The sequence below is a fragment of the Aegilops tauschii genome, chromosome 5, assembly GCF_002575655.3.
Source record: "Aegilops tauschii subsp. strangulata cultivar AL8/78 chromosome 5, Aet v6.0, whole genome shotgun sequence".
NCBI lineage: Eukaryota > Viridiplantae > Streptophyta > Magnoliopsida > Poales > Poaceae > Aegilops > Aegilops tauschii.
In genome coordinates this window covers 382,042,286-382,056,628 of record NC_053039.3, presented here as the reverse complement: position 1 = coordinate 382,056,628, position 14,343 = coordinate 382,042,286, and the positions used below count along the sequence as shown (strand labels likewise).

General features: G+C 46.6%; 1 protein-coding gene across 1 annotated transcript; it reads right to left on the bottom strand.

Moving 5' to 3' along the window:
• Positions 1-9,870: 9,870 nt before the first annotated feature.
• LOC109757576 (probable galacturonosyltransferase 4) lies at positions 9,871-14,020 on the bottom strand. The gene is made up of 7 exons (XM_020316399.4): positions 13,439-14,020; positions 13,252-13,341; positions 12,605-13,008; positions 11,799-12,058; positions 11,332-11,689; positions 10,614-11,189; positions 9,871-10,425 (listed from the first exon to the last, which is right to left on the bottom strand). The coding sequence occupies exons 1-7, from the start codon at positions 13,560-13,562 to the stop codon at positions 10,150-10,152; spliced, it is 2,088 nt and encodes a 695-aa protein (XP_020171988.1). The 5' UTR covers positions 13,563-14,020; the 3' UTR covers positions 9,871-10,149.
• Positions 14,021-14,343: the final 323 nt, after the last annotated feature.

Here is a 14,343-nt window from a genome sequence, read left to right as displayed (position 1 = left end):
TTTGCAAATTATGTCGTAGCTTACGCTTTAGTTCTACTAAGATATGTTCCTAGAGAAAATTTAGTTGAAAGTTGATAGTAGCAATTATGCGGACTGGGTCCGTAAACTGAGGATTGTCCTCATTGCTGCACAGAAGGCTTATGTCCTTAATGCACCGCTCGGTGTGTTGAACCTCGAGCGTGGTTTGTGGATGTTGCGAACATCTGACATACACGTTTTGATGACTACGTGATAGTTCAGTGTGTAATGCTAACGGTTTAGAATTGAGGCGCCAAAGACGTTTTTGAAACGTCGCAGAACATATGAGATGTTCCAAAGACTGAAATTGGGATTTCAGACTAGTGCCCACGTCAAGAGGTATGAGACCTCTAACAAGTTTCTTAAGCCTGCAAACTAAGGGAGAAAAGCTCAATCGTTGAGCATGTGCTCAGATTGTCTGAGTACTACAATCGCTTGAATCGAGTGGGAGTTAATCTTCCAGATGAGATAGTGATGGTTCTCCATAGTCACTGCCACCAAGCTATTAGAGCTTTGTGATGAACTATAACATATCAGGGATAGACATGATGATCCTTGAGCAACTCGCGATGGTTGACACCGCGAAAGTAGAAATCAAGTAGGAGCATCAATTGTTGATGGTTAGTAAAACCACTAGTTTCAAGAAGGGCAAGGGCAAGAAGGGATACTTCATGAAACGGCAAATCAGTTGCTGCTCTAGCGAAGAAACCCAAGGTTGAACCCAAACCCGAGACTAAGTGCTTCTGTAATGAGGGGAACGGTCACTGAAGCAGAACTACCCTAGATACTTGGTAAGATGAGAAGGCAGGCAAGGTCGACAGAAGTATATTGGATATACATTATATTAATGTGTACTTTACTAGTACTCCTAGTAGCACCAGGGTATTAGATACCGGTTCGGTTGCTAAATGTTGGTAACTCGAAATAAAAGGCTATGGAATAAACGAAGACTAGCTAAAGGTGAGATGACGATATGTGTTGGAAGTGTTTCCAAGGTTGATGTGATCAAGCATCGCATGCTCCCTCTACCGTCGAGATTGGTGTTAAACCTAAATAATTGTTATTTGGTGTTTGCGTTGAGCGTAGACATGATTGGATTATGTTTATCGCAATACGATAATTCATTTAAGGAGAATAATGGTTACTCTGTTTATTTGAGTAATACCTTCAATGGTCTTGCACCTAAAATGAATGGTTTATTGAATCTCGATCGTAGTGATACACATGTTCATGCCAAAAGATATAAGATAGTAATGATAGTACCACATACTTGTGGCACTGCCATTTGAGTCATATTGGTATAAAACGCATGAAGAAGCTCCATGTTGATGGATCTTTGGACTCACTCGTTTTTGAAAAGATTGAGACATGCGAACCATGTCTATTGGTAGATATGCATGAAGAAACTCCATACAGATGGATCGTATGAACTCACTTGATTTTGAATCACTTGAGACATGCAAATCATACCACATGGGCAAGATGACTGAAAGGCCTCGTTTTCAGTAAGATGAAACAAGAGAGCAACTTGTTGGAAGTAATACATTTGATGTGTGCAGTCCAATGAGTGATGAGGCACGCAGTGGATATCGTTATGTTCTTACTTCACAGATGATTTGAGTAGATGCTGAGAATATTTACTTGATGAAACACAAGTCTGAATTATTGAAAGGTTCAAGTAATTTCAGAGTGAAGTTGAAGATCGTCGTGACAAGAGGATAAAATGTCTATGATATGATCATAGAGATGAATATCTGAGTTACGAGTTTGGCACACAATTAAGACATTGTGGAAATTGTTTCACAACTAATACCGCCTGGAAAACCATAGTGTGATGGTGTGTCCGAACATCATAACTGCACCCTATTGGATATGGTGCATACCATGATGTCTCTTATCGAATTACACTATCGTTTATGGGTTAGGCATTAGAGACAACCGCATTCACTTTAATAGGGCACCACGCAATTCCGTTGAGACGACACCGTATGAACTATGGTTTAGAGAAACCTAAGCTGTCGTTTCTTAAAAGTTTGGGGCTGCGACGCTTATGTGAAAAAGTTTCAGGCTGATAAGCTCGAACCCAAAGCGGATAAATGCATCTTCATAGAATACCCAAAACAGTTGGGTATACCTCCTATTTCAGATCTGGAAGCAAAAGTGATTGTTTCTAGAAACGGGTCCTTTCTCGAGGAAAAGTTTCTCTCAAAAGAATTGAGTGGGAGGATGGTGGAGACTTGATGAGGTTATTGAACCGTCACTTCAACTAGTGTGTAGCAGGGCACAAGAAGTTGTTCCTGTGGCACCTACACCAATTGAAGTGGAAGCCTATGATAGTGATCATGAAACTTCGGATCAAGTCACTACCAAACCTCGTAGGACGACAAGGATGCGTACTACTTCAGAGTGGTACGTAATCCTGTCTTGGAAGTCATGTTGCTAGACAACGATGAACCTACGAGCTATGGAGAAGCGATGGTGGGCCCGGATTTCGACGAATGGCTTGAGGCCATAAAATCCGAGAGAGGATCCATGTATAAAAACAAAGTATAGACTTTGGAAGAACTACTTGATGGTCGTAAGGCTGTTGGGTGCAGATGGATTTTAAAAGGAAGACAGACAATGATGGTAAGTGTCACCATTAAGAAAGCTCAACCTGTTGTTGAGATGTTTTCCGACAAGTTCAAGGAGTTGACTGCGATGAGACTTTCGCACTCGTAGTGATGCTAAGAGTCTGTTGGAATTATATTAGCAGTTACTGCATTATTTATGAAATCTTGCAGATAGGATGTCAAAACATTGTTTCCTCGACGATTTTCTTGAGGAAAGGTTGTATGTGATACAACCAGAAGGTTTTGTCAATCCTGAAAGATGCTAACAATTATGCAAAGCTCCAGCAATCCTTCTAAGGAGTGGAGTAAGCATCTCGGAGTTTGAATGTACGCTTTGATGAGATGATCAAAGATTTTGGGTTTATACAAAGTTTATGAGAAACTTGTATTTCCAAAGAAGTGAGTGGGAGCACTATAGAATTTTTGGTGAGTATATGTTGTTAACATATTGTTGATCAGAAATGATGTAGAATTTCTGGAAAGCATACAAGGTTATTTGAAAAGTGTTTTTCCATGGAAAACCTGGATTAAGCTACTTGAACATTGAGCATCAAGATCTATAAGGATAGATCAAAAACGCTTAATAGTACTTTCAAATGAATACATACCGTGACAAGATTTTGAAGGAGTTCAAAATAGATCAGCAAAGAAGGAGTTCATACTGTGTTACAAGGTGTGAGTATTGAGTAAGACTCAAGACCTGACCACGGCAAAAGAGAGAGAAAGGACGAAGGTTGTCCCCTATGCTTTAGACGTAGGCTCTACAGTATGCTATGCTGTGTACCGCACCTGAAGTGTGCCTTGCCATGAGTCAGTCAAGGGGTACAAGAGTGATCCAGGCATGGATCACATGACAGCGGTCGAACTTATCCTTAGTAACTAGTGGACTAAGGAATTTTCTCGATTATGGAGGTGGTAAAAAAGTTCGTCGTAAAGGGTTACGTCGATGCAAACTTTGACACTAATCCGGATGACTCTGAGTAGTAAACCGGATTCGTATAGTAGAGCAGTTATTTGGAATAGCTCCAAGTAGCGCGTGGTAGCTGCATCTACAAGATGACATAGAGATTTGTAAAGCACACACGGATCTGGAAGGTTCAGACCCGTTGACTAAAAACCTCTCTCACAAGCGAGATATGAACAAACCCCATGGGTGTTGGATTCATTACAATCACATAGTGATGTGAACTAGATTATTGACTCTAGTGCAAGTGGGAGACTGTTGGAAATATGCCCTAGAGGCAATAATAAAATGGTTATTATTGTATTTCCTTGTTCATGATAATTGTCTATTGTTCATGCTGTAATTGTATTAACTGGAAACCGTAATACATGTGTGAATACATAGACCACAACATGTCCCTAGTAAGCCTCTAGTTGACTAGCTCATTGATCAATAGATGGTTATGGTTTCCTGACCATGGACATTGGATGTCATTGATAACGGGATCACATCATTAGGAGAATGATGTGATGGACAATACCCTAACCTAAGCATAGCACAAGATCGTGTAGTTCGTCTGCTAGAGCTTTTCTAATGTCAAGTATCATTTCCTTAGACCATGAGATTGTGCAACTCCCGGATACCGTAGGAATGCTTTGGGTGTACCAAACGTCACAACGTAACTGGGTGACTATAAAGGTGCACTACAGGTATCTCCGAAAGTGTCTGTTGGGTTGGCACGAATCGAGACTGGGATTTGTCACTCCGTATGACGGAGAGGTATCTCTGGGCCCACTCGGTAATGCATCATCATAATGAGCTCAATGTGACTAAGTAGTTAGTCACGGGATCATGCATTACGGAACGAGTAAAGTGACTTGCCGGTAACGAGATTGAACGAGGTATTGGGATACCGACAATCGAATCTCGGGCAAGTAACATACCGATTGACAAAGGGAATTGTATACGGGATTGATTGAATCCCCGACATCCTGGTTCATCCGATGAGATCATCGTGGAACATGTGGGAGCCAACATGGGTATCCAGATCCCGTTGTTGGTTATTGGCCGGAGAACGTCTCGGTCATGTCTGCATGGTTCCCGAACCCGTAGGGTCTACACACTTAAGGTTCGATGACACTAGGGTTATAGGGAATAGATATACATGGTTACCGAATGTTGTTCGGAGTCCTGGATGAGATCCCGGACGTCACGAGGAGTTCCGGAATGGTCCGGAGGTAAAGAATAATATATAGGAAGTGAGGTTTTGGCCACCGGAAGAGTTTCGGGCGTCACCGGTAATGTACCGGGACCACCGTAGGGTTTCGGGGGTCCACCGGGAGGGGCCACCAACCCCGGAGGCCTGCGTGGGCCAAGTGTGGGAAGGTACCAGCCCCTAGGTGGGCTGGTGCGCCTCCCACAAGAGGCCCAAGGCGCATGGAAAAGGGGAAAGGGGAAAACCCTAGGCTCAGATGGGCCTAAGGCCCACCTAGGGTGCGCCCCCCCTCTCTCCCCCTCTTGGCCGCCCCCCTCCATCCAATCTAGGGCTGCCGCCCCCTAGGGGTGGGAACCCTAGAGGGGGCACACCCTCCTCCCCTCCTCCTATAAATAGTGGGGGTTTTGGGGCTGCAGAAGACACGAGTCTCCCTCTCTCTTGGCGCAGCCCTACCCCTCTCCCTCCTCGTCTCTCGCAATGCTTGGCGAAGCCCTGCTGGAGTGCCACGCTCCTCCATCACCACCATGCCGTTGTGCTGCTGCTAGACGGAGTCTTCCCAAACCTCTCCCTCTCTCCTTGCTGGATCAAGGCACGGGAGACGTCACCGGGCTGCATGTGTGTTGACGCGGAGGCACCGTTGTTCGGTGCTTAGATCGGATTCGGCCGCGATCTGAATCGATTCGGGTACGACTCCACCAACCGCGTTCTTGCAACGCTTCCGCATTGCGATCTTCAAGGGTATGAAGATGCACTCCCCTCTCTCTCGTTGCTAGTTAATCCATAGATTGATCTTGGTGATGCGTAGAAAATTTTGAATTTCTGCTACGTTCCCCAACAGTGTCATCCACAAGGTACACAATGAAATCATCACCAAAAGACTTTGCAGTCCTCTGTCTCTTACTCCTCACAGGAGTTCCATTGTCACCCTCAACAGGATTCTCAACGTGTTCCATCGCAATGGTGGGTTCAGGAATTACAGCGAATTCCTCACTAGATGGAGTAGGTATCTCCTGATTTGATGAACTCAACATATCCTTCATAGGAAATATGTCCTCAATGAAAGTTGCATCATTCGACTCCATAATCGTACCAACATGCATGTCGGATACCTCAGATTTTATTATCAAAAATCTATAGCCGACGCTATGAAAAGCATAGCCCAGAAGAACACAATCCACGGTTTTTGGTCCAAGCTTGCGCTTCTTGGAAATTGGTATATTGACCTTCGCCAAACAACCCCAAATACGTAGGTAAGAGAGTTTCAATCTTTTCCTTTCCGATTCCTCAAATGGAGTCATGGTCTTATGCTTTGTGGGAACTCGGTTTAGGACATGACACACAGTCATTAGCGCCTCCCCCCACCATTCCTTGGAAAGACCCGATGTGTCTAACATGGTGTTAACCATATCAGTTAGAGTTCGGTTCTTTCTTTCGGCTACCCCATTTGACTGAGGTGAGTAGGGAGGCGTCCTCTCATGGATTATACCATGTTCCGCACAAAATAGATCAAATTCATTGAAAAAATAATCTCCACCACGATCAGACCTAAGCCGTTTAATTTTTCGATCAAGTTGGTTCTCTGCCTCGGCTTTATAGTTTTTGAAGAAAGTTAAAGCCTCATCTTTTGATTTCAGAAGATACACATAACAATATCTAGTGGAGTCATCAATCAACGTCATGAAGTATCTCTTTCCATCTTTTGTCAACACGCCATTCATCTCACAAAGATCAGAATGTATAAGCTCTAGTGGCGCCAAGTCTCTTGCCTGTGCAGTGTTATGGGACTTGCGAGGTTGCTTAGCTTGCACACATACTTGGCACTTAGAGCCTTTGATAGTAGAGATTTTCGGAATTAAATTCATATTGGCCAGCCGCGTCATGCAACCAAAGTTAATGTGACAAAGTCGTGAATGCCAAATATCAGACTCATTATTGTGGCAAACATTATTAATAACTTTAGTGCAAATATCTGACAAAGACAGGTGGAACAAGCCTCCGCTCTCATAGCCTTTTCCAACAAATTGTCCATACTTAGAAATTACAACTTTATTGGATTCGAAAACCAACTTAAAACCGTCTCGACATAAACGGGAACCGCTAACGAGATTTTTATGGATGGACGGCACATGATGAACGTTTTTCAAACGCACAGTCTTCCCCGAAGTAAACTTCAGATCGATCGTGCCAACACCTCGAACGATGGCATGTGACCCGTTCCCCATCAGCACGGGAGAAGTCCCTGTTGCCTGGTAAGAAGAAAACATGGAGGCGTCAGCACAAACATGTGCATTGGCACCGGTGTCAATTAACCAATCAGGGGATTGAAATACTGAAAGGATGGTAGGAAAAATACCGTACCCTGATTCCTTCATATCAGTATCACCGATGACAACATTAGCGGACTTGCCGCTCTTCTCATGTTCGCGCTCCTCAAAGCGGTTAGGACACTTCGGAGCCCGGTGATTAGGATCACCACAGACATGGCAAAGTCCCTTCCCCTTCTTATGAGAATTCTTCTTGAAGTTGGTAGAATGTGATGGCTTGTTCTTTGTATCAAACTTGCCTTTGCCCTGAGTTTTGTTCTTGTTGTTTTTGAACTTGTTGGGCTGGAAGTTCTTCTTCTGTACCATGTGGGCACTAGAACCTCCCTCAGCAACTCGAGCACGTGTGTCCTTTGCTCTCGCCTTCTCTTCAACATCAAGAGTACCGATGAGATCCGCAACGGAAAACTCCTGTCTCTTGTGTTTCAGAGAAGTAGCAAAATTGTTCCATGAAGGTGGAAGCTTGGCAATGATGCCTCCGGCAACAAATTTGTCCGGCAACACACACTTGAAGTACCCAAGTTCTTTTGCGAGCGACTGTATCTCATAAGCCTGCTGTACAACAGGGCGCTCATCAGTCATCTTGTAGTCATAGAATTGCTCCATGACGTACAACTCGCTGCCGGCGTCCGAGGCACCAAACTTGGCCTCGAGCGCATCCCACATGTCCTTGTCGTCGTCAAACGACATATACGAATCCACAATGGAGTCATCAAGAACACTCAGAAGAGCGCCTTTAAAGAGAGTATCGATCTTCTCAAAAGCTTCCAGCTGTGCTGGATTAAGATCGCCCTCAGACTTGCCCTTGGTGGCGTCATAGCAGCCCATGGTCTGAAACCAGTAGACTGCTCTCGTGCGCCACCTCTTATATTGCGCCCCCTTAAAGGCAGGCGGCTTCAGATGCGCAGCAAAACCACTCGGAGTAAATTGCCTATGATCAGGTTTTTGGATTGTTGGAAATATGAGCAAATTACTACGAGATTTAATCCGAATAAACAGAAGATAAAACATGACTACAGCAGCAGAGATTAAACTAATCATGTGAACTAGCATAGCAGATGAACAGATCACATCTAGGGCACATACTAGAAACATGAATTCTACCACGATCTCGAACAGGAAGGATAGAATCACATACGGTGCAGCGGGAGCAGCACCGCCGGCGTTGACGTTGTCGCCCATGTCGTCGAGGATGAGGTTGCCGAGGTCGGGGAATTAGTCGTCGCTGCCAGCAGACGCGCGAGTGCGCTCCCCAAAAACCTGATCGCCCCTCTCCCGTACAGGATCACGAGAGGCGGGGTTCCGGAGGCCTGCTGTCCCTTCTGCCGGTGCACGCCGAAAGGAGGGATGGAGAAGACTTGCTTGGCGGCGCAATGATCTGGAACGGTGATGAGAAACCATACGAAGCGGCGGCGGCTAGGGTAGACGTCTGCCTGACTATATAGTGCGGGCCGGGCAGGTCGTGAGAGTAAACCCCACGTCCGAGCAGCAAAAATTAACGCGTCCGTTAATTATTAATTAATGACTCATTAATTTTTCCCGAGCAACAAAAATATATAGACAACGTGCCGCGTCGGGACGAGGCGTGGCGAGGCGAGCGATGAGGAGGAACGCGCGTGTAGGTCTCCTTTTGTCATGCTCATACAAGTGGTAGAAGAGCTCACCTTATAAAGAGGTGCAACTCTCTCTCAACTTATGAGGTGGGACTAAACTTTAATCTCACTCACTCCACTCACATATGTGTATGAATGGGTCAAGAGAATTTCAGAATTTTAGTTGGGCTTTGGGCCTTTGCCAAAGGCCTACTAGCAAAATTCAAACACTGGCCTCCGGGACCGCGGCGACACTCGCGGGCCGGCTCGCCATCGGGGCCGTGGCGACACTCGCCGGTCTGCTCGCCATCGGGACCGTGGCGACACTCGCGGGCGTGCTCGCCATCGGGGACCGTGGCGACACTCGCGGGCGTGCTCATCTTCGGGGCCGCGGCGACACTCGCCGGTCTGCTCGCCATCGGGACCGTGGCGACACTCGCGGGCGTGCTCGCCATCGGGGCCGTGGCGACACTCGCGGGCGTGTTCATCTTCGGGGCCGCGGCGACACTCGCGGGCCGGCTCGCCATCGGGGCAGTGGCAGCAGGGGCGGGCTTCTTCTTGGGGACGTCGTCGTCGTCGTCGCGCGAGCTGCTGCGGCCGCAGAGGAACACGGCGAACGAGACGATCCAGACCGACGCCACGACCATGCCGAGCGCCGCGAGCCACGGCGGCAGGAATCCCCACGCCGCCGCCGTTGCCGCGCTGCCCGCGGACTCTAGGAGCGCTCTCGCCATCGTGAACGGTGAGCAGAGTTAACCTGATCGCAAAGACGGGCGTACACAGCGAAACTTCAGAAGGATGAGCGAAAAGAGCGTATATATATAGGCATATGATGCCCGTGGATGCGGTACGGAGAAACGAATCTCAACAAATCGCCGACTAAGTAGAGATTGGATAAGGAATTCTGTTGGGATTAGGGCTCATCTTCTTGTTAACGCCTACACTATCTTGTTAAGATACTAGGTTTTCAGTTCCATTTGATCACATTTTGAACGGTCATTGGGAGCCATCGTTTGCAACCTGGGTTTGCAAACTTCGTGCGGATTATTACGATTATTCAGCTGATGGAAATAAGCACAGAAACCACATCGAAATTCGTGTGGGGCTGCAGAACAGAGAACGAACTGACCATTCGCATTGCAGACTTGCAGTACGAATGAACTGGACATAGTTTTTCTACCATTTTATTGCATTCACATCAGTAAGTACAAAAATGTAATATAGCCTACATGGCTCTTAACTGGAGCGTGTGTCTGTCTGGTTCTAAAGCCTACCACTAAACAGCTGGCACCTTTACAGTTAGTCATACATAGGAGGAACGGGCACCTTTACCACTGAAAAACCATAGTAGATGCTCCAGATATCTTACAAAACCTAGAGCATAAAGAATTAACCTATAGCAAGCGAAAAAAGAATAACGAAACCATACACAAAGTGTGTTTGCCACTCAGGGGTTTATGTTGCACTCCCGTATAAACACTTGATCGTAATTGACATGCCGCGACCAGTATTTTCGGTATTTCGACAATCCGATCTCGAGCCAGGGTTTCAGGTTTCCGTTGTAGTGAATGACGGATGCCCGCCTGATCTCCTTCTCGTTGACGTTTGGGTTGTACCCGAGCCCCAGAAGATGCCACGAGCGATCAAGCGGGAACGTGCGGTTCCAAAACGTCACAAGGCCTGCAGGGAGGCTGCCTAGCTTCCATAGTAGCCTGTCTTCATTCTGCACAAATGAGATAAGCCATGGGTCAAATACCACTGACGAATGGGGAGATCATAGTGTTGGTGAAGTACAGAGATTTCCTTGTAGATCAAAATATGGCAGAATAGCTGATAGCTTATTAGGGGATATACTCTGCTCAGCTCCTGGTGAATATATATAATATGTTGTTCATAAGTTCATAAACTTACCAGGTTCTGCCAGGTGTGGTAGACGTCGGTGATGTTTTGCTTTCTCCACTCGGACAAATCAAACATGTTCATGCCATATGCCCAACCACAAGCGTGTGGATTAAAATTGCTGGCAATTAGAGGATTGGAGAAGTTGAGGTATTTATCAAACCTGTGGAAGCTCTCTCCACAGGTCTCAACAGCACCGTTGACCTTGCCTTTGAGATCTATCGACCAAAGCGCACTTAGGTCCTGCTGCACCACGGTATCATCGTCTAGAAATAACACCTTGTTAAGCTTCGGGAATATCTCAGGGAGATAGAACCTCAGATGATTGAGAATCGACAGGTATTTTGGGTTCCGGAATTTGGGATTTTCACCCGGCCTAGCCCTCCCACTCCCGAAGTAGTAATCAATCATCGAACTGGATTCTAACTGCTTCAGAACTGGGCTGTAGCTTGAGTTCAGCCAGGTAAACTCTTCAATGTTCTGAACCTGAACCGCAGCTTCACCCAAGGGATTAGCCAAGAACCACATCTTCATTGCAGCATAGTTGAGCCGATCTGTCACAATGTGGAAGACATGGTTTGCTGGTTTCTGCAGAACAGATTATTGAGTACATATTAGTGCTTTAGGTACAAACTTAAATACAGTGAGATTTATGGTACAACAAAAGTCGATTCACAGCCATTAATCAGCAGCCTGGCTAGCTATATATCTCGGTGACCAAGTGGTATACCTTAGCATGAACAAGAGTGGAGTTCACAACCACTGCAGCAGCCAATACATTATCTGAGAAAACTGCATAGTGATGGAGTTTGGGGTTTTCCAACTTTTCCATATTTGGAAAATCCTTATTATTGGAGTTGCTGGAATAATACTCATTTGTAAGCCGCAATGGGAGACAATGAAGCCCTTTGGGTAAAGATTTTGCTGCTAGTTGAGCTAGATAGTTGGCATCCTTTCTGTGAGATTGAAGACGCTCCTCTGTTGAATGAAGGGATGTACGGAGCCTGTTCACAGCACCTGAGCAACCATCATGCATCCTCTTGATCCTACCCAGTGTCTGCTCCATCGCTTTTATTTTGCCATGGACACTTCATGCAACAGAAAGTTCTGTAAGTTCAGAGATAATTATCCCAACACAAAGTACAAGACACCAATAATGACAATGGAAATTCAGTAGTACAGTAAAAGAGAAAGTACTTCTGAGGAAGCATCCCATCATCGGTTGCATCACCTAGTGCTCGCTGGATATCCTTCATTCGTGCACGTAACTCCTTGGCGGTACCATGATTTCCTCTAGAAGCTAGAACGCCAAGATATGTCTTTGCTCTTATCAATTGGTCCTTGATAATGCGGATTGTAGCATCTGGGGAAGTTGCGGAATGACCAGTGCTACTTGCTGATGTGGCGAGATCAGCATTGATACTAGCATGATCAGATAATGTATCAGCAGCGCTTTCCTGGACAATTGAAACATTAGCTGTTAGAACAAATGATCTCTCGCGACTGACCAAACAAGCTAAAGTATAAACATAACTATCGATATAGTTTCAAATATAAGAGTGGATTCTCAGGACATCTAATCGCTCTTAACTCAGTGTTCTAATCCTAATGTTCACAAAAAGGTAAGAAACAGGCCACAGAACAGTACCGCTGCTAAATGAGAATGAAAATAATAGGCATATCTTTGCCAATATATTAAGATGGCTGCAATGTCTTTGGGAGTAGTCATAGAGTAAAATTGACTTTTACAAATATAAACAATATCACCTCTATTCCCAGTTCATTCAGTGCACAAATATCTTACCTCCATACAATGAGTATGGGCTTAGGTACTGAGTAAGTGAGTAGTAATAAAGATGTGATGGAACAAGGTTTAGTCCTAGGTTAGTTTTGCGTCCAGGATTCACAGTCTTCCAGTAATTTACCCCCTCCCTTAGAAGGGGCAGGCAAGGGCTTGATCGTCCTTGCCAAGCAATAGATTGGTCTTCTCTAATAAACTTTACCTTTTCCAAAGACGAAGTCAGGTTTGCCGCAGGATGTGTTCCCGCAATGTTATTCTCTGATGCATCAGATCCATCTTTGTGCTCTACCTCACTTGCATCCTGCAACTCCTTTTCATCCATTCCTTGTCCATCCTGCTCTTCAGCTACCTTGCTATCGCCAGGATGATGGAATCCATCTGCTCGTCCGTCGGTGCTAACAACTTCCTTTATCATGTCATCCTGTGTCGACTGAGCACTGTCATTTCCGACAGCAACCACCTGATGGGCATCCCACGACGCAGGGTCCTCCCATGTATCAATTTTCTTTTCTGATGGATGGCTCCTGGCTACCTCAACTGCTTGCCAGTCGTCGGTCGCCGACAGCACCCGGTTCTTGTGCTCCCCTAGTCTCTCAATTGTCAAATCTGCAAAAGCAATTCACCCAGAGAATTCCAACAAAAATCAGATGCGTTTACCCACGGGTGACTCAACTGGCGACTGCTTCACCAAAAAAATTGCAAGAAGTTGGTTCATTTGTTCTTACTGTGGTGAAAACAGACTCAAACTATCTCTCTAACATTTTCACGATCTACTACAGTCAGTGAAGCCTTCCCTTGAGGACGAGATTAGGCAAGCAAAACGAAAGGGGGAAGGAAAAGCGGCCTGACCTTTGGCGAGAGAAACCTCGGAGGCGGCCATATGCGGCCACACCAGACTGGGGCCGGACCCGTCCCCCCGATCGAACGCGCCCCTCGCCACTGCAAGACAAGACGCCCAAATGAAATCAAGAACGGATCTTCGCCGCATTGTCGCCAGCGCCGGAAGCCGGGGAGAGGCAAGGGGGGCCGTACATACCGATGGAGTCCGGGAGGGGCGAGACGGGGAAGCGGCCGTAGAGCACGAGGGGCGCGAGCACGGACGCGACGAGCAGCAGCAGCACCGCGCCCCGGCACCGCCGGCCCCGCACGGCCCCCGCCATGTCCGCGCCCCCGCAGCCGGCGGCCGGAGTGCCTCAGACGGCGCGCTGCACCGCCGCCGCCGGACGAGGGGAGGGGAGGGGCGTCGCTTTTCCGGCGCGGCGGGTGCTTGGTTTCGGGAAGGGTTTGGGTGGCGTCGGCACGCGCGGCGGACGCGAAATTCCGGGGCGGCAGTCAGTCCGGGCTCAGGATGGGTAACGTGGGAGCGGTGCGCGGCCCATGCGATGCGTGCTGCGCCGGTTTGGACTCGAGTGGTTTCTTTCCTTTCCACCGGCACCTTTGCCTGCCTTTCACGCGCTGGATCGCGCGAATTTTCTATTCCCGTGGCCTGTGTGGGGTAGATGGATTTCATGGAGATGTTTCTCTCCAGATTTGCAACGGTACGGAGATATAACGTAATGATACAATATAATGTGTGGTACAGAGATGTAAGATCGTATTTACTGCTCCTACATTTGCTAAGCATTTGGTCAGATTTGGTTCGGTATTTGTGGATAGAAAAAAAGAGTTGGTGTCAGTTTGGATTTGGGAGCGGTGGTCTGTGGGCGCACGGGACACCAGAGGCATCACGGACCACACGGGTAGAGATGGATAGACCGAGTTAATGAGACCGCACAGGTACTACAGATAGACTGGGGTTTTTTTAGGGTGGAGATGGGCCGAATTAAATGGGTGAATGTTGTCAGAAACAAAACAAAAAAAGGTGAAAGTGACACCAGTGAGTTAAGCATATCTTTCGAGTGACATTTTGAGACGGAGGAGAAGAAAGGTATCTATCCTTGA